General features: G+C 44.4%; 1 protein-coding gene across 2 annotated transcripts in view; it reads left to right on the forward strand.

Annotated features, from left to right (window-relative positions):
• The window catches only part of LOC149306315 (serine/threonine-protein kinase SBK1-like), a 72,957-nt gene that overhangs the window by 47,131 nt on the left and 5,074 nt on the right, over positions 1–20,752 (forward strand). For both annotated transcript variants that reach the window (XM_089540047.1, XM_089540048.1), the window contains exons 2-3: positions 17,570–17,772; positions 19,597–19,799. In XM_089540047.1, coding sequence (XP_089396173.1) covers positions 17,570–17,772; positions 19,597–19,799 — 406 coding nt within the window. The remainder of the gene's footprint in view (positions 1–17,569; positions 17,773–19,596; positions 19,800–20,752) is intronic.

Below are 20,752 nucleotides of genomic sequence, written 5' to 3' on the forward strand. Positions count from 1 at the left end.
AGCATGGCTTCATAGTCCAACGTTCAAACCACAACACCGGGGCAGTGGTTCTCAGCCTTCCCAATACGACGGCCTTTTAATACAGTTCCTCATGTTGTGCTGAACCCTGACCATAAAATTATTAATATAATGATATACAGTGGACCTTTACCTTACATGGAGGATCCGTTCCGAAGCCCCCTGCGTAAGGTGAAAAATGCATATGCTTGAGCCCCATTGAATATAATGGGGCTTGTGTCTGCGACACGGCAGAGCATGTGCACCATTCATTCTTTTACCACGCAGCTTCAGCATAAACTGAAAGCTGCAGATAGTGTACCCGCATATGGTGCCGACACACTGCCATATATGAGTTTTCTGATGGTCTTGGGCAATCCCTGTGAAAGGTTTGTTCAACCCCCAAAGGGGTCACAACCCACAGGTTGAGAACTGCTGTCTTAGGGGTTTCCGACACTACACCAAAAAGTACTTAAGCCAGCTTGACCAGGAATAGTCAGTCAACAGACTGGTCAACAGAATGGTTGGTAAACCAACAGAATCCCAAATGTATCTCCCTGGCCCAATATCAAGTCCACTCACTCAGACCCAACATTTTCTTGGCCTGTTCTTACAAATAATAGCAACCCACCTACACCTGTTTCTGCAGCATTGTCTGGTGAACAGAGACGGGAAATACACAGTCCTATCCAGCATTGATGTTGTGGTGTGCCTTCAAGATGGTTTCTGACTTATGGCAAAGCTATCATGGAGTTTTCTTGGCGAGATTGGTTCAGAGGAGGTTTGCCATTGCTTTCCTCTGAGGCTGAGAGCAGGTGGCATGGGCGAGCTGGGAATCAAACTATGGTCTCCAGAGCCATAGTCCAACACTCAAACCACTATGTCTTGTTGACTTCCTATCCACCATATCCCTCCAGATTTCAGTGATAACCTGCCAGGTCAGTCTCCATATCCACACTAAATTTGGTGCTCAGAGTGAAAGAGAGGAATTTGTCTGACTGTCTCTGTAGGTGTATGTTTTGGATCACCAGCTGTTGCTGGCTACTTTGGAGCAACTATTGCAAACTCTCCTGTTCAATGCGAGCTTGGAAAGCTATCTTTGTTTGGACTACAACTCTCATGCGTCCTTAAAAGCAGACCTTGCAAAAGTGTTCTGGAGCAAAGGAGCTGGGCAAAGTGTGGTGTTTTTCTGTTCAGCGCACAGTTTGAAAAACATAATTTTTTCAACTGCATAGCTATTTTCTCTTTTGTTAGACTTATAGTCTATCATTATGGATACATATATTCTTAACAGCTGTGTTTGACATTTAATGGGTCATGGTTAAGGACATCCTCCCCGTGTGGCATCTACGGATGGCGTCTCAGTTTTTGCTCTTGAAATGTAAGTCCTGAGATACTTCTGACCTGAAGACCTTAATGGGAGTCTCCCTTTTATGGAAAAACCCGGCATTTACAAGTAGATCCCGCAGGCTTAAAGGGAGGTTAAGAGAAGGATCATTCAAATGCCTTTTATAGCAGAAAGGAACCAAGAGAAGGAATAGATCTCAGAGGCCTAGCCACTCTTCCCTTCATTTTAACACCCCTCCATTAGTTTAACACCCCTCCATGGCATACCTCCTTTTGTCCCTGACAACAAGAAAATGGGCTCCTCTCCAGTCATTCCGGTTGCCCAGGCAGGCAGATAATAATAAACCAAAAGGCTAGACAGTAGCTCAACAGAGCATAAAGAACACAAGTAAAACACAAACAGAAGGATCATTAAAATGGCAGCCAGCACCCTGCGCCGGTGTGTCATGTACCTGTATCTCCATAGGTATGTCCATTATAGCAACCTCTGTGGGTCCTTGGGAGAAGTCTGCCAATGGCATCCTTGCAGCACATTGATCTGCAGGAAAGTGGCTGGATGTGTCACTGCTATGCTTGCTCTCTGATAACACAGAAATGGTTGCTGATGTGGGGGCCGATGGTCACTGCATAGTGACCATTACAATCATTATAATTGTAATAATGTAATTATAATAATAGCAGAATTCCAAGCTCCGTAACTACCAAAAGAGTGAATTGGAATGCTGTAAATCCAATATATGCCATCATAATTCACCAGTAGGATCCTGGCTATGATTTGGGAGAGATAACAATAAATAATGTATTATAGCCCTCTCAATCACAAAGGATTATAGACCCATTGGGTGATCTTGGGCAAGTCATGGACTCTCAGCCCCAGAGGAAGGCAAGGGCAAACCCTCTCTGAACAAATCTTGCCAAGGATAGGGTTGCCATATATTGGAGACGACAAACAAGAAATAGCAATTGCAAGAATAATTAATATAGTTTGGGACCAGATGGCCAAGGATTTTGATTTGTATAAGTGACGTTGTTCTCAGACAGGGTTATTGCTGTAGATTTCCTCTTTAAGAGGCAACCCCAGAAGGCCTCAGCTGTTTGCAGGCCAAGTAATCATAGTTTGGACACAAGATCGCATGAGAAGTTAGGACACGCTTCATCACCTTAGAGCCCAGTTAAGTTGCTTTGTTAGATGTTGCTTTTGTGTTGCAGGAGGTTTTAAAAAACAACAACAGCTTTTACTGTCTAGTACTATTTGCTGTATACAAAATTTGCCAACTCTCCTTGTAAGAGGGAAGGGACGCTGGACTTGCCAATTTTTCAACCTGTGCCAGTTGTTTGTATAAAAGCTAAAAATTCCAGCTGGCTGCCTTTGGCTTTAAGGCAGTTTCCGACAAGAGTTCAGGGTTATTTCCAGACTCTGAGATTTGCATCTCTGTCAATATTGCATGCATTCAGTCTGAAACGAAAGACAAATTAATATTTTTTAAAGAACTATAAAAATTTGCATTTATATTCAAATACTATTTCCCCTAAGATGTGCATTGTTTGTACACAGCTTTTCCCTAATGTGCATGATTTTGAGCGCAGTTTGGGACCAGAATCTTAACCAAAAAAGGGTGGAATTGACTGGATGACTCTGTTCTGATCTGCACATGAGCTGCAGAAATCAAACTGACTTGGAATGCTAAAAAAGTTGTTATTATTATTATTATTATTATTATTATTATTATTATTTGGATTACAATTCCCCAAACCCTCCACCAACATTGGCATTGTCTAGGCTATAATTCCAAAAAATGTAACTTCTCCAATCTTTGGTATGCTCTTACTTTTGAAAATGCCCGGTGAAAACCCTGAAAACAATTCTCTGGCTTTTAAAGAGGCGGTTAGTTTTATCTCTGCTGCCAGGCTGTTGAGCTTCTAATACTCATTCTCATTTGCTGCTTTTAATTTTTAGACGTCTCTTCTATTTTTGTCGGTTGTTGTCATCTAGCCTGAAAGAAGGAGCAGAGCAGCAGTGAAAGGAGTGGTAGGCACTGGACTCGGAGTGGTACCCAGCGGGTGGCAACCAGGACAGGACTTCATGACTAGGTCTTTAGGGACAGAGGTCTTTGCGGGGAAGGATGGGAGGGAGGATCAGGTGGAAGAAGAAGACACACACTGAGATCTGTGACAAAGAGTCCAGGAATGCAAACAGCTGTTTTGATTTATTTGAAGGTGAGAACTGTGCGACCACCAAGGCCTTTTCTATCCCTTAACCCTCCATGGCACATTCTCTTTTAGAAAATCAGAAAATAATGCTGCTATAATCCCCTCTCGCTGTATTGTGTGTCTTCAAGTCATTTCCAACTTATGGCGACCCTAAGGCAAACCTATCGTGGGGTTTTCTTGGCAAGATTAGTTCAGAGGAGGTTTGCCATTGCCTTCCCCTGAAGCTCAGAGAGTATGGCTTGACCAAGGACGCCCAGAGGGTTTCCATGGCCGAACACGGACTCGAACTCTGGTCTCCAAAGTCCTAGTCCAATGCTCAAACCACTATGCCATGCTGGCTATAACCTTACAAGGTGTTAAAACGAGGAGTGCCTTCTTCCACATTTTTAAAACACTCCCGTCCCAACTTTTCCTGAAGTCACAAGTGACCTTTGGGCCTATGGGAATTCAGGGCAGGTAGGGAATGGGGTTGGTATAGTCCCTGGACCCTCCATGGCTCCCCACTCCTGATAGTTTTGTCTTTCTCTATATCAATATGTGTCTATCCTCTGTCACTGCTTCTTCAGGTTGACCTCCAACAATATTGGACTAATATTTAATCCAGCGACAATGCATTTCCGATATCACTTTATTTGCGCAATTGCGTGTGACAATCATTCGTGCAATGACTCGCCATTTTTGCTTTATTTGCGGGATGCTTTAAATGTGCTTTAATCTCTCTTTAATGCTGAAATTAGCCCCAGTGTGATAAACTCTTTTGGGTGCGTGTACACCGACGTCTTAATCCGTGGTTAGTCCAGAGAATTATGCCCCAGACTGAAAGCAGAGAAATGGTTGGAGTTATGGGTAGAGAGACTGTAGAGAAGAAGGACCCATACAGGTAGGCCAAAATAAAGCTGCTTTGGGTCACTTTGGAGTTATGCTGTTTCAATGATACATGCATCCTAAGGAGCTAGAAGCCACACCAAAGCCGTGCTCCAGTCTTAAGGACCGGAGCACAGCTTTGGTGCTGCTTCTGGCCTCTTCAGATGCGGATGTCATTTAAAGAGCATACCTCCAAAGTGACCCGAAGCAGCTTTATTTTGGCCTCTCTGTTTGGGCACATAGTTTACCATAGGGAATTTTGGAGAGACATGCACACACCAAGGTTAGGTCTTCAGGGGAAAGACTTTGTGCCAGTGAAGAGCCTTTGTGCCAGTGAAGAGTCGCAGGACTGCAATGGAAAACCAAGCATGCAGTGATCAATATAAATAAGGTATAATAGATCACCATGGGCAGAGAGTGTGTTAGGTGAGGCAAATCTTGAAGCGCTTCAAGAACAAAGCTGAAACGCTATCAGCAAAGCAACCCGGGAAAAGGGAAGACTGGAAGACAGCCAGGGATACTTTGTACACTTGCTTGTTTTTCCTTTCCTTTCCAGAGTAGGGAGAGGAATTGCTATGCTAATATTGGGGTTTTGGATGCCCCGGAGAAAACACTTGTGTGTAATATGACAAAGTGTTTGTGCATGTGAGAAAAAAGAGGGTTTGAAATGTTCAGGGGGTCGGGATATTGTTTCCTTTGCCTTTTGGAAGATGACTTTCAAAGAGGTTTGCTCACAAAAGGATGTATAACTGGTAGCCCTGGTAACAACTGGGCAGAAGGTGCAGAGTTGCCATGGTTTAAGGGATAAACTAAAGAAGCCATTCACTCTGCAGATTGATATTCAGCATGCTTAGTTTTCACTGAGTGAAGTTCATGAGATATGGCATATCTCGAGTACAAATACCTGGCGTGCAAAATCAGTGCATTAAGACACTGTACGCAACGGGTACAAATTTGAACATTTCCCATCAGGATACAGTGTGGGCTGTGCCTTTTAATAGCTATTACATTACTTTGAAGCAGAAAATAGCCTTTTATATGGACGCATACATGCACATGTACACACACACCACAGGCCTCATTCCCACTACATTTTAAACCGGTTCGGAGAGGGGGCCATGCGCTAGATCCATTTATTGCACGCCTTTTTGACATTGATTTTTTCTGTGTCTTTATGGATAAATTGATTCTGCGCAAGTGTAAACGAGATGCAAATTGGAATCGGTTTAAATTTGCCCTTGGATTGGCTGGAGCGGGTCCATTTTGAATCGATTCATTTGTCAGAGTGAATGAAAAGTGGGTTATTTTACAGGGAAAACATGCAACTGGGGCAAATGTAGTGTGAACCACACTCCGCTGTCGGTTCGATCCATTGATTCGGATCGCACACCAATTTATTTGTAAGTGGGAATGAGGCCACGGAGTATGTTTTTCTATGTCCTTCATATCAAACTCAGGTGCCTTCTTCCAAAGTTCAAAGTTGCACAAAACAGCACCGAATGTACTTTTTAAAGGGGAATCCTTGGGAGAGAACAGACCAGGCAAATGTTGCTGAAGGTTTCAGTGTTTGTTACTGGACTTCTCATCTATCTATCTATCCATCTATCTGTCTATTCAGACAATGTTTTTGTTATCCCAGCCCATTTGTAGACAATAACTGGACCATGTCTGCACAGGCCAAGGAATATTGGATCAAAAAAGTCCTGAGGTGTACATGTGCATCTCTTGATGTGGTTCGCGCCAGGCTTTTGTGGCCATTCCTTCAAAGATGCTGGAGTATGAGGTGCTACAAGAGTCTTTGTTTATCACACGAAAGAAATTGGGAGTTTATCCTGTGAATATCCCAGGAAAAAATTATGTAATTACATGAAACCATTTCACATGATGTCGCATGAAACCCACCATTAAAGTGGTCAGAAAGAAGCATTAATGCACATCTTTTTACTTTGAGGATTTCAGCGACAATGCCGATGTCACTTCATTTGCGCATTGGCATGTGATCATCATTCACGCAGTTACTCGTCATTTCTGCTTTATTTGCAGGATGCTTTCAATGTGCTTTAGTCTCTCTTTAATGCCGAAATTAGCCCCAGTGTGATAAACTAGGATTCTATGATTATTCAACAACGAGGATGAGCTGAGTTCTCTCAAAGACAGGCGAATGCACTCCTGGATCCTTGGACTCGGAATACCCCACCTTCACGCATCTCTCAAGGCGGCAGATGCTGCCTCTGCTGTCATAGTGACAGGGTTGCTACGATTCGGTAATTATGAGCTGATGGTTCCTTAGTGTTTTTGAAATAAAATAAACCTTCCTGCAGTCCTAAGTAGTTAATTGGCCACACTTTTCTCTTCTTTTGCTTAGTTGATGTGGTCTCTGCGGGAGGAGGCACAGCCTTGGTTTTTCTGGGCTTGTGGCATAGACATTAATGCACAAGGAGGGGACTGTGGAAGGCTATGGGGCTGCATTAGCCCCTCAGTAGACCTTGGAGGGCCGCACCCCCTACCCATTCCCATACACACACACACACACACACACAGAGTATATAGCGTCCCCAAATGTCTGTTGACAGATGATTATCATGGGCCGCATTCCCATTTACAAATAAATCGCTTTGCGAACTGAATCGATAGATCGGTTCAGTAGAGGAGCGTGGTTCACACTACGTTCGCCCCGATCGCATGTTCTTGCTGCAAAATAAAATAAAATAACCCACTTGTGGTTCACATTGATGAAGGAATCGATTCAAAACGGACCCACTCCAGCCGGCCGAAGGGCAAATTTAAATCGATTCCGATCCGCATCTGGTTCACACTTGCGCGGAATCGGTTTATCCAAAAAGATGCAGAAAAAAATCAGCGTCAAAAAGATGCGGGTTAAATGGACCCGGCGCATGCCCCCCCTCCCTCTGAATTGCTTCAGCAATTCAATTCAAGTGCGAACCAGGGCCATTTAAATTGGGTGAAACCAATTTGTGATCCGGTTTAAAAGGTAGTGGGAATGAGGCCATGATGTTTTGGAGCCTTCCAGGACCCCAAGAGTGAATTCTGGGTCATTTCGGGGGGAACCTTTTTTAAAATGGTTTTGACTCTTGGGAGTTCAAGAGGGGCCCCAGTCATGGCGGAAATTTCCTCCACACTCTCTAGAGGTCAAATTGGAGCATTTTGGAGCATTGTTTTGACCCTTGTGGGCCACACTCTGCTCACCCTTGCATTAATGCTTTGCTACTGAAGAAGTGAGCAAGCTTGGATGATGATGATGATGGTGATGGTGATGATTTCTACATTATCTTATTGTCACGATCATGTCAATTTGACCCGCTCTATATCTCCCTGTATTGCAGTCCAGGTTTCATAGGCTCTAAGAACATAGCAGATTTAAAAATGGAGCTAAGAAACTCTGGATTGATATTTATTCCACCCATGGGAATAAGAAAGCTACTTTCTTTGCTGCCTTCAGAGAATCATCTCAGGCTCCTCTGATGCCAGCGATCTTGTCTTTTAAAAAAAGCAGAAAGGCATAGTTGGGAAAGAAAGACAAAACAAGGAGAGGGATTCTTGCCAGAGGTGTTCCTCGGACTGTATCCGCACGACTGAATAATCCAGTTTGACACTGCTTTAAAGGTTCAAAGTTATGGAGTTCTACAAAGCTCTATTACAGAGAATTCCATAGCTTTGAGCCTTGGCAGTTAAAGCAATGTCAAACTGGATTGTTTCTGCAATGCTCTGGAAGCAGGCTATTGTGGAAAGTGGTGGCTTTGCTTCCTTTGGAGGACTAACCTTCATTGGTGGTTTTAAAACCAAGGCAAGATGGCCAGGTTTCAAGGGTACTTTAGGTGTGGATTCCTGCACAGCTAGGCACTGGACTAGATTGCACTTGGGGAATCTCAACTCTTTGAGTACAGATGCACCGAAGCGGTGTCCTAGGGTTGCCTCGGTGCATATTAGGGTTGAGAAGGGGCGTCCCTTCCGGATGTCCCACACCCTAATACAGACTGAGTCCGTACAAAATGGCGGTGCCCTATGCACACGGGTGCTGCCATTACGACGTTTGGAGGCGGCGCGGAGGTGACGTCGTCGCGCCATGCGAGGGCACATAGAGCGCCCCTTCCGCGGCGCGAAAAGGAGCTCCGAAATGGAGCTCCTTTTGCATTTGCGTCGCTGGTGCAGCCTTTAGATGGCTGTGCCAGCGACGCAGAGGAGAAAGGGGCCAAGCGGCCCCTTTCTCCTCCTCCCCGCCACCGCTGGGTGTCCTTGGGGCTTGAAGCCCCAAGGACACCCCTTTCCAGGCCTTTTGTCGCTTCCCCGCAGCCTGGAAAGCGGCGGATCGGGGCCTCGGAGGCTGCTGTTCTGGCAGCTGAGGCCCCAATACAACGGGGAAAGGGGCGGGTGCAGGCCGCCCCAAACGGGTGGTCAGTAACCCGCCTATGGCTCCGTAAATATCCTGCATAACACCAAGAGCACTCAAGACAGGCCATGGGGACCATAAACCTTCAATAAAGAGGAATGGTAGCAGGAACACATCCTAGTGATGCCTGCTGCCCTTCCCTTAGCATCTGCTACCTGAGTACAGTTGGCTCTCCATATCCAGATTTTTTTTATCCATGGATTCAAACATCCATGGCTTGAATATATATACAGTCATCCCTCCATATTTGCGGCTTTGATATTTGCGGATTTGATTATTCACAGATTTCATTAATATGTTCTCTCTAGGACTGTCTAGACTCTTGGTCTTCCAGTGCAACTCTGTGGTCAACTTTAACTAAAAGTTGCACTGAAAGACCATTTGTAGCTACTCCAGTGCCATTCTGTGGTCAGTGTATGTTGGACATTGACCACAGAGTTGCACTGGAGGACTTAGAGATTCCTAGAGAGGTGTCCTCTCAGATAATAACAGTGTTTTTGTTATTTGCGGTTTTTCCATATTCACGGGGGTCTTGTTCCCCTAACCTTAGCGAATATGGAGGGACAACTGTGTGTGTGTATATATGTGTATACACACACACACACACACACACACACAAAACCAAACCTTGATTTTTCCATTTTATATAAGGCAAATATTATACAGTGGTCCATCCACATTCACTGGGGTTAGAGATGAAGGGCCCCGTGAATGTGAAAAAATCGCAAATTTAAAAAAAATGCTATTATTTTTAATAATAATAATAATAATAATAAAATTTATTTCTTCCAATAAGATCGAGGCGGCTTACAATAATAAAATCCATACAATACAATTCAATACAATAAATCCTGCTATGCCCTCCCGCCTTAAAACAAATCAATGTAATAATTACCTAATTTTACCTCTTTAGGAATCTCCAGATCTTCGATTGCAACTCTGCAAAGTGTTTTCTCTAGGAACTTCTAGGTGTTCCAGCTCAAGTCTATGGTCAACGTCTGGCAGAGTTGTGCTGGAGGACCTAAAAATTCCTAGAGAGGACATAGGAATCAATCAATCAATCAATCAATCAATATATGAATCAAAACTGGAAATAATCAAATCCACAAATATGGAGGGCAAGCTGTATACCATTTTACTATGCCATTGTATTTAATGGGACTTGAACATCCATGGAGTTTTGGTTTGGTCCTGGTATCTGCGGATACCAAAGACTCACCATTGTTGCTTCATTGAACCTCATAGTGAGGCTGGGTTTACTCAAGGAGACCAAAATTGTGAAATAACTTTTTCCCCCTGTTACTTCTTTATAGTCTTAGAAAAGTAATTAACTGAATCAATTTATTTCAGTGTTTAAAAATCAATTTTTAGGTTACGGCTTTTCTCGTTGGTAATTTTTGCCGTTATGGGAGATAATAAATTCTTAGGTTACTTCTTGTATTGTTAGTTATTTTTCTTTTATAGGAGAAAAAATAGAAAATGCCATAATACATGGGGGCGGGGGGGGAACAAACCTTTTCAACGGCTTCTAAAAACGCCATTTAAAAGTAGCATTGAAAAGCAGCGAGAAATGTTAACTTGCGAGGATGGCTCTAAAGTAACCCTGTCTCCAGTCTAATCTCCACTACAGAAATAATGCAGTTTGACACTGATTTAACTGCCACGGCTTCATGCTTTGGGATTATTGGGTTTGTCATTTTGTGAGATATTTAGCCTTTTGTATCAGAGAGCTTTGGTGCTACAACAAACAAACAAACAAACAAACAAATAAATATATCCCATCTCTCCCTAGGGATCAAGGCGGATTACAACAACAAAAACACTTTATCAATCAAATACATAATACATACATAACCAAGACTGCATAATCCCCTTATCCCCCTATCTTAAAACAAAAGCAACCACATTATAAAACTACAAATCCCAGGATTCCATAGCAGTGAGCCATGGCAGTTAAACCAGCATCAAATTGCCTTAATTCTGCGGTGTTGTAGCAGCCTAAACAGCTCACCAAGGCAGTCGTGGGCCCAGAAATAGATAGATGATAGATAGATAGATAGATAGATAGATAGATAGATAGATAGATAGTGGAGTCAGGCCTTGTAAGGCCCAAGACCTGGGACTTTTCTATGCACATGCACTAAGCCATCATGTGCCACGACTCCCCATGGACTCCCCTGTTTCCTTTGTGTTTATCTGCAATCCCCATAGTTAGCAGGAGGGGACAGGCATGTTACCAAGAATGGCGCATGGTTATGAACCATCCCAGCTGTAATGTGAAGTCCAAAGACCTCTTCCTAGCAGAGATGCAGCCTCCAATATTGCAACCCCAACGTGTTATGGCAAAAAACGTTGGCGATGCATCCGCCGTCACTACTAAAAAATAGGTTGCAGGTAACGGTGTCGCTTCCGTCTCATATTTCCGAGCTTTGCGGAAGGGAAGATGCTGTCGTCTTCAGTTCCTTAATGGAAGCGCACCTGTAGCGGTTGGCTTTAAAGGACGGGCAGATGCTCTTCTGCAGCACTGATCGGGTGAAATTCTTCCAGTGCCAAGATGAGCCAGCAGTGAGAAGGTTGCGCACCTGGAATGCCTGGAGGAGCCATGGGAACTTTGCCCAGTGGGTCACCGAAGCCGGTGCTTTCCAGGGAGGACTCTAGGAATGCCAGGTTTCTCCTACAAACTCTGAATGCATGTCTTGGATGGCTGGGATTAAAGGGTGGCAAAGGAAAGGTGGTCTGTCTATGTTGAGAGGCACTCTTTTCTTTGTTTATTCTTAAGTTCTGGCAATCCTTTGGATGCATCTGCACTGTAGAAATAATGTGCTTCGACACCACTTTAAGTGCTATATCTCCATCCTATAGAATCCTGGCGTTCGTTGTTTCACAAGATCTTGAGCCTTGTCTGCTATAGTGTGCTGGTGCCATGGTAAAGGACATGTCAAACAACATTATTTCTACAGCGTACACGCACCTTTTGTGAAAGGTGGGGAAAGTTTGGAGTTCGTCACATGGAGGCAAATGGCTCCATGCAGAAACGGGATTTAAAAGTCTGAACACCCCCCCCCCCCAAAAAAAGTGGGTTGTTTGTCAGATGTATTTGTGTAAAGGAGAAATAACATGACATTAACTTGAATGAAAAGTCACCAAAACCCACGCCTTTTTACTTTTGGACATTCCCAAAAAGGAGCGGCGTTTGGCAACTTTCTGTTCAGGTTAATGTTGCGTTATTTCTGCTATACACAAACGTCGTTGGACAATCTACCCGTATTTATAATATCTACCCATATTATAAACTCCTTTGGCATTTGCATCTAACTTTGGTGGCCTCTGGAGCTCCCCTCCAAGCTCTCTGAACCTTTCTTGCACCTTTTAATTTTGGTCAAGTCAATATTTGGGCATTTTTGGCTGGGGCTGGAGGCTGAAAACTAGTCCTGACTTGATAACCCTCCTTATAGGAATGCGGTTGTGGAGTGACTGATCGTTGTGGTGCTGATAGGCAACTATGATCACAATAATGGGTAGAGATTGGAAATGATACTTTTGACTACAACTTCTAGTATCCCCAAACCAGGAGATACGGGGAGTTCTAGTCAAACCAGTTTTTCCCTGTCGTTCAAAGGTATCTTGTGACTTGTCGCACCTTTCAGACTAACTGAAAGAAGCTGGTGGCATGAGCTTTCATAGGTTTGAGTCTCCTTCCTCAGATCCATGGGTATCTAACAGACTAAAACAGCTATGCCTTTGAATTTGTTTCTGACTTGTTTTCAATCAGTTCATGATTTAACTGCTGGGCTACCAGCTGAATAAAGGGTTATTCAGATGGTGAAAATAACCTAGGTAGAATCTGGGTTGAATCTTTGTGGTTCACATGCGTTTTGGATGCATCTGATTTTTTTGTTGGCGGTTGCCAAAAAACCCGCTTAACTTCGGATATTCGATCTCGGCGGGCGTGAGGGGTTCCTGAGTTTTTCTAAAAGCATGTATCATCGCCAGTGTGAAGAACAGATGCGACTAGACCTGGGATAAACCAGGGTAAAACTCTGCATGCCTTGAACATGTTTGGAATACATCCATATCATCGACTCCATCTTTAGTTGAGCGCTGCCGCGTGCGAGCAACCAAACTCGCAGAGATGCACATAGATGCGGTTCCATAGTGTGAACAGCAAACCCGGAATGCGTGAGTGAGATTATTCGGATAGTTGTGCTTGAGAAAACAACATCTGAATGACCCCTAAATTATGTACCCATTCACATCTGCAGCTGCTGCAAGCTGCTCATGATCCAATGGCACCAAAAGCTGGACTGGATAATTGGTTCCATAGATTTCAATTGTCCATTAAAGTGTGGAGATGGAGAGGTATGCCTGGCACTCGCTGCATGCGTTTTTCCTTCTCCCATCCTTAGCTGCTAATTGCATTACTTTGTACCTTAGCTCCGGCTAAGCTATTTTATGCCATTTAATGATAAGGTGGTTGTTCCCAGCACTATAATTTTTTATCTTCTCCATCTTCTTCAAGAGGCAGGTAAGGCTGCTAAGCAAACTCACCTGCTCAGTGCCCCCATTCCTGTAACAGCATTATCGCAGGGCAGTCGGGCATTTGTCATGAGCTGCTAATGAGTTGCCAATTACTTATCAACTGAGCCATAAACCCAGGGCTGAGGGCTCCAGGAGAGTGGCAGCATGGTAGCTTCCCTATGCAAGGGGAATAAATGACCACGCTTTACAACTTTATATGGAGATCTGGATTTTCTGGCTTCATGGCACCATCTGTGTGATTAAAGCAAAGGAGAAAAGATCACATGCAGAATACTGAGTGATAGGCAGGGGCATAGGATGGAACCATGACAGTAAAAGTGGGGTCAAACTGGATTAATTCTACAGTGCAGATGCAGCCTGAGTGTTCATTACATTCCCATAAAGGGAGCAAAATCTGCAGATCTGTGGAATATGTTGTTTTTTGTTACATATCTCCAAGTCATTTCCAACTTATTGCGAAACTATCATAGGGTTTTCTTGACAAGTTTCTTCAGAAAGGGTTTGCCATTGCCACCCTCTGAGGCTGAGAGAGTGTGACCTGCAGTGGGTTTACATGGCAGAGCTGGGATTTGAACCCCGGTCCCCTAGTGTCCTAATCCAATGCCCAAACTATTACACCATGCTGCCCTTCCCTGCAGAATGTACAATAATGAAAAATGCTTCATTGGATCAATAGCTCCTCTTTCCTCCAAGGAGTCAAAAAGGTGTTCATAGTTCCCCCTGTTCCCTATTATAACAGATGACTTGAACCTGGACCTTCCTAGACCCTTTCAACACCAGCTGCAGTGTCAAACCAACATGTAACAATGGAAGATTCAGTGTGTTTTTGTAGGAAAAACGGAGTGCGAAATTAGGATGGGAGCGAAAAAGCAAATGCTGTCAGCTGTCTCGCACCTCCAGCTGGGCTTGGATGCAGCATCTTGATGCCCTTTCATGTTGAAATCAGCCAACATCCTCAGATGCACCAGAGAGCTCCTACCCAGAGATATATGAGGCAAAGAATAGCAGTCGTGGCAGAAGTGCTTAATTGTATGGAGCTGCACATTGTTCCCCAGGGCTAGACGCCTGCCTGCAAACTGGAGTGACACCGCCACAATCATTCAGAGTTGTCTTGAAGCACATTAGCTGAAAAGATGGAACGTTGCTGTATTGGAACCATAAAGCGGAAATTGGCTGGTGTAGACATAACCCAAAGGCAGGGCTGTACAGCACCAGCAATGTGATGCTACCGCAAACCATGACACGCTGTCCAATAATTTGCAGATCAAAAATAAAAACAAAGAACTGTCCCCCATACTTGTGACACCCATCTTTCCATGCAAGAGATCACCGCTGGGGGAGACATCCCCGCAGCTCTTAGGTACTGCCAGTCTTCCTGCTATTATGTTATATACTTTCTTACCTCTACAGTGGTTTATCTTGCCCCGGTTTAGCCTCCTGGACCACAATGGATCATTTTGAGCATTTTTATCAGGGGTTAAACCCAGATCTCTTGGCACGCAAAGCAATGCCTTCTGCCACCGAGAAATGCCAGCATGGAGAACTGTGCAGTCTTTGAGGAGAGGAAGAGCTGCAAGCAAAGAGAGACATAGCGACTGCCTATAAATACCTGCTACAGACTTGGAGCGAGGAAGGAGGGGGCGGACTATCATTTTAATCAATGAGAAGCAGTTAAACACAGCAATTTTAGTCTGAGCTGGAGGACGGGAGGAAGGATAATGAATCAACCAAATGAGATACAGGGACCTGGACTCGCTGTCCTTTCCGAGCAATTTGTGCCGTGGGACAAGGGGTTGAGAAGGACACAGGAATTGTGGTTACAAAGGTGTTACAGTCAGTCCTCCTTATCCACAGATTTTTTTATCCACAGATTCAAGCATCCACGGTCTGAAAATATTTTAAAAATTATAATTTCCAAAAAGCAAACCTTGATTTGCTATTTTGTATAACGGACACCATTTTGCTCTGCCGTTATATTTAATGGGACTTCAGCATCCATGGATTTTGCTATCCACAGGGGATCATAGAACCAAACCCCCGCGGATAAAAGGTCCCACTGTATAATAATGCCTTAATACAAAAAGCTATGGTGCAGCTCACTTGTGCGCCAAACTGGCAAAAGGCTGCTTCCTTTTTGGCTCTATACTGCAGTTCTAGAGAAGCTGACCTCTTGACTAATGCAGCTCCAATTCCATTCAGAAGGAAGCAGCATTGGGCAAAACCCTTTCTCTCATGTTTGATTCCCAGCTCGGCCATGAAACCCACTGGGGAACCTTGGGCAAGTCACACTCTCTCGGCCTCGGGGAAGCAATGGCAAAGCTCCCCTGAACAAATCTTGCCAAGAAAACCCCATGATAGATTCGCCTTAGGAACCCAGTGATAGGTTCGCCATAAGTTGGAAATGACTTGATGGTTCACAACAAACACACACACCACTGGACTGGCTCTCCTTTTGCTTGTAGGGCAGGAATGGACATCTTTCAAAGGCCAGTGGGCTTCATTTTGGTCTCCTCCAGGGCATGAGTGCACTCTCATGGCCATCATTTTGGCCAATCTTAAGTGAAACCGCATCACTGCACTACCTTTTCAGCTGATTTTCAGATTAAGGCTTCCCTGTTTTGCCTTCCCAATGTTTTTGGGACCTTTCTACAGCTCTTTAAGGAATAGCAATAGCAATAGCATTTGCATTTCTATATTGCTTCACACTGAACTAAGCAGTCTCTAAGCCAGAGGTTCTCAACCTTTGATCCTCCAACTGTTTTGGACTTCAGTACCTAGAAGCCTTGACCAGCATGGCCAATGATGAGGGAATCTGGGAGATGAAGTCAAAAACATCTGGAGGACCAGAGGTTGAGAACCACATTGTGGCTGCACTACCTGCATTTAATCACTTCGCCAATATTTCCTTCAGCCCAAAAGGTTTTGGATTTTTTGGCTGAATGTTTTTGGAGGGCAGTGCTGAGGGATTTTTAGAGGGTCCTGGAGCTGGAAAGGCTGCACAGTTTCTACTACAGTTGTAGGAGAGAGATGGAGGCAGTAGGAAGATGAGTGGAAGGTAATACTGTGATATCATGTGCATCTCAAGCACATGTGCCTACTGTGGCCTGGAACTGTCATACCTACAGCAGGGAGATGGATAGAGCTTCTGCACCCTGCGAGGGGATGCAGCTAATGAAGTCTTCTGGGAAACAGGATAGTATTAAGAAAAACCAAGCTTGCTTTCTCTTTTTGCAAAACTCAGACAAAACTCAAGCCACATTGAATCCCAGTATTGGCAAAAAAGTGGGATATAAATGAACAAATCATCATCATCATGCATCTCTCTGAATACTGTGTGACTGAGGCCCTGTACAGACTGGCCTGAAAGGCCGGCCTGGGGCTGGAGTTGAGGTGCTGTGTCCAGATGACGCATGCCCTGGGTGCTATGATGCTGCACGCCACTCCACATGGTGCACAGCATCATGGTGCTCCTCCAGCACTGCGTCCAAATGATGCAGCGCTGAAGGAGCGCCATATAGCCATGCCACTGTGGCTCCTTTTTGCACTCTCGAAAGGCCAGATCGGGTCCACAGCATGAGGTTGCCACAGCCCCGATTTGGCTAGGAAATGATAGAATTCAAAGATATAGCCATATTAGTCTGCAGAATCAGTATGTAGAGAGATCTTGTAGCACCTTTAAGACTCACTGAAAGAAACAATTCAAAGATATAGCCATGTTAGTCTGTAGAATCAGTACTCAGAGAGATCTTGTAGCACCTTTGAAACTAACTAAAAGAAATAAGTTGGCTGCATGAGCTTTCGTAGACTTCAGTCTACTTCCTGAGATGCATTTGGACTTCAGAAGTAGACTTAAGTTTAGGAAAGCTCATGCTGCCAACTTCTTTCTTTCAGTTCATCTCAAAGGTGCTACAAGATCTCTCTACATACTGAGATGATGATGATGATGATGATGATGATGATGATGATGATGACAATTTTCCCAATAGCTAGGGTGGCTTACATGAAAAAGAAGACAGGGCTCCTTTACGTTTAATAGTTAGAAATTAGAAAAATGTCCTGAGTTTTGAGTATTTTGTTTTTATTTTATTCCAGGCTGGACTCAGGTTCATCCTAGATGTAGGTTATGAGAAAATCTGATGACTGACAATGCTCTTCTCTCTCTCTCTCTCTCTCTCTCTCTCTCTCTCTCTTTCTTTCTACCAGTGTGACAATGAGTGCAGGCTCCATTGATCAGGAGCCTTCACGCAAGCTGGCTTGCTGCGGAGTACCGGTCATCACTGAAGACATGCAGTCACTGGCCATCCGCACGCTCTCCGGCACGGACATCAACAAGCATTATGACCTCATCCGTGAGTTGGGAAAGGGAACATATGGCAAGGTGGACCTCGTCTCCCACAAGAGCACAGGTGAGCTCACCAGCACCATCTCTTGATGGTGTTCAAGCAGGAGAATGGACTGGATTACTGCAGTGCGCTCTACATGAGGCTTCCATTGAGTTTGGTTTGGAAGTCATTACAAGTGCTGTGTGGAGCTGCCTAGCTTTTGTCAAGGTCTGATCCATCTCAACATGTGATGTTTCTGCTGACTTGCATTGGCTGCCTATTTTATAATGAGTCACATTCAAGGTTGTGATACTTCTATGTAAAGCTCTAAACCAGTGGTTCCCAACCTGTGGGTTGTGACCCCTTTGGGGGTTGAACGACCTTTTCACAGGCGTTTTCTAAAACCATCGTAAAACATATTTCCAATGGTCTTAGGAACCAAGATGATAATAATTGTATGGTTGGGGGTCACCACAACATGAAGAACTGTATTAAAGGGTTGCGGCATTAGGAAGGTTGAGAACCACTGCCCTAATTTAGGACAATGCTGGCCATGAAACCTGAGCCTTCAAAGCTCCTGTTCCAGGTACAGTGAAACCCAGAACAGGAATGTTTCGGGTGCAGGGATGTAGACTCTGTGATCCTCCAGAAGGTTTGCACAGCAACTCCCATAATCCATAAAAATGGGATGTGCTAGTTGGGGCTTCTGGGAGTTGACTTTCAAAAAAACACAGAGAAGTTTGGTGTAACTTGTGGATGATATGCTACAACATTGTCTGCTGACCTAATATAAATCAAACATTCCTCTTTTTATCATCGCACAGCCAACAAAGTCAAGGTTTGAGATGGACAGGAGTCTTTGACCTTACCAAAAGTTCCCTTTTCTGGCTGTTATCTGACTGGAGATTGCCTGGTGCCTTCATGTTGCTTTCATAGTCAAAACAAAGTGATTTTCTCAGGGCTTGTCTGCACCAGCCAGAATGCTCCAGGCTATTCCCAAAGTATTCTGGTCCCCAAACTGCCTGGATTTCCCCTCTGGAGCAATGCTGTGTGACTCTCTACACACATGTTTTCCTATACTGCCTGGCACCACTGTCACTGGCACAAATCACTCCCTCTGAGGTCGGAAAAACCCAACATCAATCACATGGCCAGGTGCGTCATTGTGATCTCAGAGGGAGCAACTTGTGCCAGTGGTAGCAGTAGTGTGCAGCAGAGTAAGATGTGTGTCTAAACAGCCACCTGGTGTCACTACAGAGTGTTCTGGATCTTTCTACAAAATCTGGAGCAAGGGTGAGTTTTTAATAAACTGTTTTAGGTGGTGGATCAAGTGGTTAAGTCACTGACTCTGTTGACTGGAAGATTGGCAGGTTGGCAGTTCAAGGCTCGGGTGCTGCATGATTGGGTGAGCTCCCATCACTAGTCCCAGCTTCTGCCAGCCTTGCAGTTCCAAAGCATGCAAATGCAAATAGATAAATAGGTACCAGTCCGGCGAGAAGGTAAACAGCATTCTGTGCACTCATGCTGACCAAATGATCACAGAGTAGTCTCTGACAGTGCTGGTTCTTTGGCTTAGTAACGGAAATGAGCACTGCCCCTGATGGTCGGATACAACTTGACAACCTTGCCAACAGGTAATACCTTTACCTTTACCTTTTAAGCATGGATAGTTGGGTTTGGTGTGGAACTGGCCTCATGTTGTGAAGACAGTCTGCACTCGAATTGGGATTGGGGCGTGCATCATGTAGATATGTTGCAGTGAGGCAAGGGGAAACCGGATTAATTGGCCTATGTAAACATGCCCTCAGTATTCTTTCCCCTTCCTTCCTTCCTTCCTTCCTTCCTTCCTTCCTTCCTTCCCTCCCCCCTTCCCTCCTTCCCTTCGTTCCTTCATCTCATCATCTGCAGGTACCAAGATGGCATTGAAATTTGTCAACAAGAATAAGACCAAACTGAAAAACTTCCTGAGAGAGTTCAGCATCACCAATACACTGTCCTCAAGCCCCTTCATCATCAAGGTCTTCGATGTGGTCTTTGAGACTGAAGACTGCTATGTCTTTGCCCAGGAATATGCTCCTGGTGGGGATCTCTTTGACATCATTCCTCCACAGGTAACTAGGTCTTGCTTTCACTGGCTCCTGGGCTGTCTCTTAATTCTGTAGGAAAAGTAAGGTTTCTGGACTTGAACTCTGGATGGTAACTTGATACTAAACTTTCAGGCCCTTTGGTGTTGGGAGATATCTGGCTTTCTGTGTAACCAAGGGATGGCTAACTGATGGTGTCTGTGGATCTAGTTCCTGAAGGTATTTCCTTGTATACAGATAATCATAAAAGCATAGAGTTGGAAGGGATCCCAAGTGTCATCTGTTCTAACCCCTGCTCATTCAGAACTCCAGTGATAAAGTATCCTTGACAGGTGGCTATACAACCTCTATTTAAAAACGTCCAGTGAAGGAGAATCGGCCTCCTTCCCACATAGTCTGTTCCACTATCAGCCAGCTCTTACCATCAGGAACTTCTCCATAATATTTAATTGGAATATCATTTGCTGTCACTTGAATCCACTGGTCCATGCTCTAGTTTCTGGAGCAGCAGACAATGAACACATTCCATCATCTACATGACAACCCTCCAGATATTTAAAGATGATTTATCATGTCGGCCCCTCTCTTGCAGCTCTGACAAATTCAAATCAAAATAAGGGATAAATGAGGGTTTACGAAACCCTGTAGGCCATATGAAGTTCACATCCTGGGCATCCCCACCTGACTCACAGCCTGCGCTGGAGGAGAGAGGAGGAGACGCTGACACCACGTGACTGTGCAATCGCAGAACCACAACAAAATAATTTACCACACCTGACAACAAATGCTATACTACTGAGATTTGGAGTTTATTGATTTTTCCCCCATCAATGGCAAGGTGCAGGCTAACTGCAGTTGGAAGACAAGGCAGAGATGAGAGGGAGATGGTGCCGTGCGATAGGTATCAGCAAAGGCACTATTATCACATTTTTACGGCAGTTGAAAAGCCACATGCGATAAAGTCCCCAGTGTAAGATATC

The sequence above is a fragment of the Sceloporus occidentalis genome, unplaced genomic scaffold (genome assembly GCF_023333645.1).
Source record: "Sceloporus occidentalis isolate IW3139 unplaced genomic scaffold, rSceOcc1.0.p SCAF_10, whole genome shotgun sequence".
Lineage (NCBI taxonomy): Eukaryota > Metazoa > Chordata > Lepidosauria > Squamata > Phrynosomatidae > Sceloporus > Sceloporus occidentalis.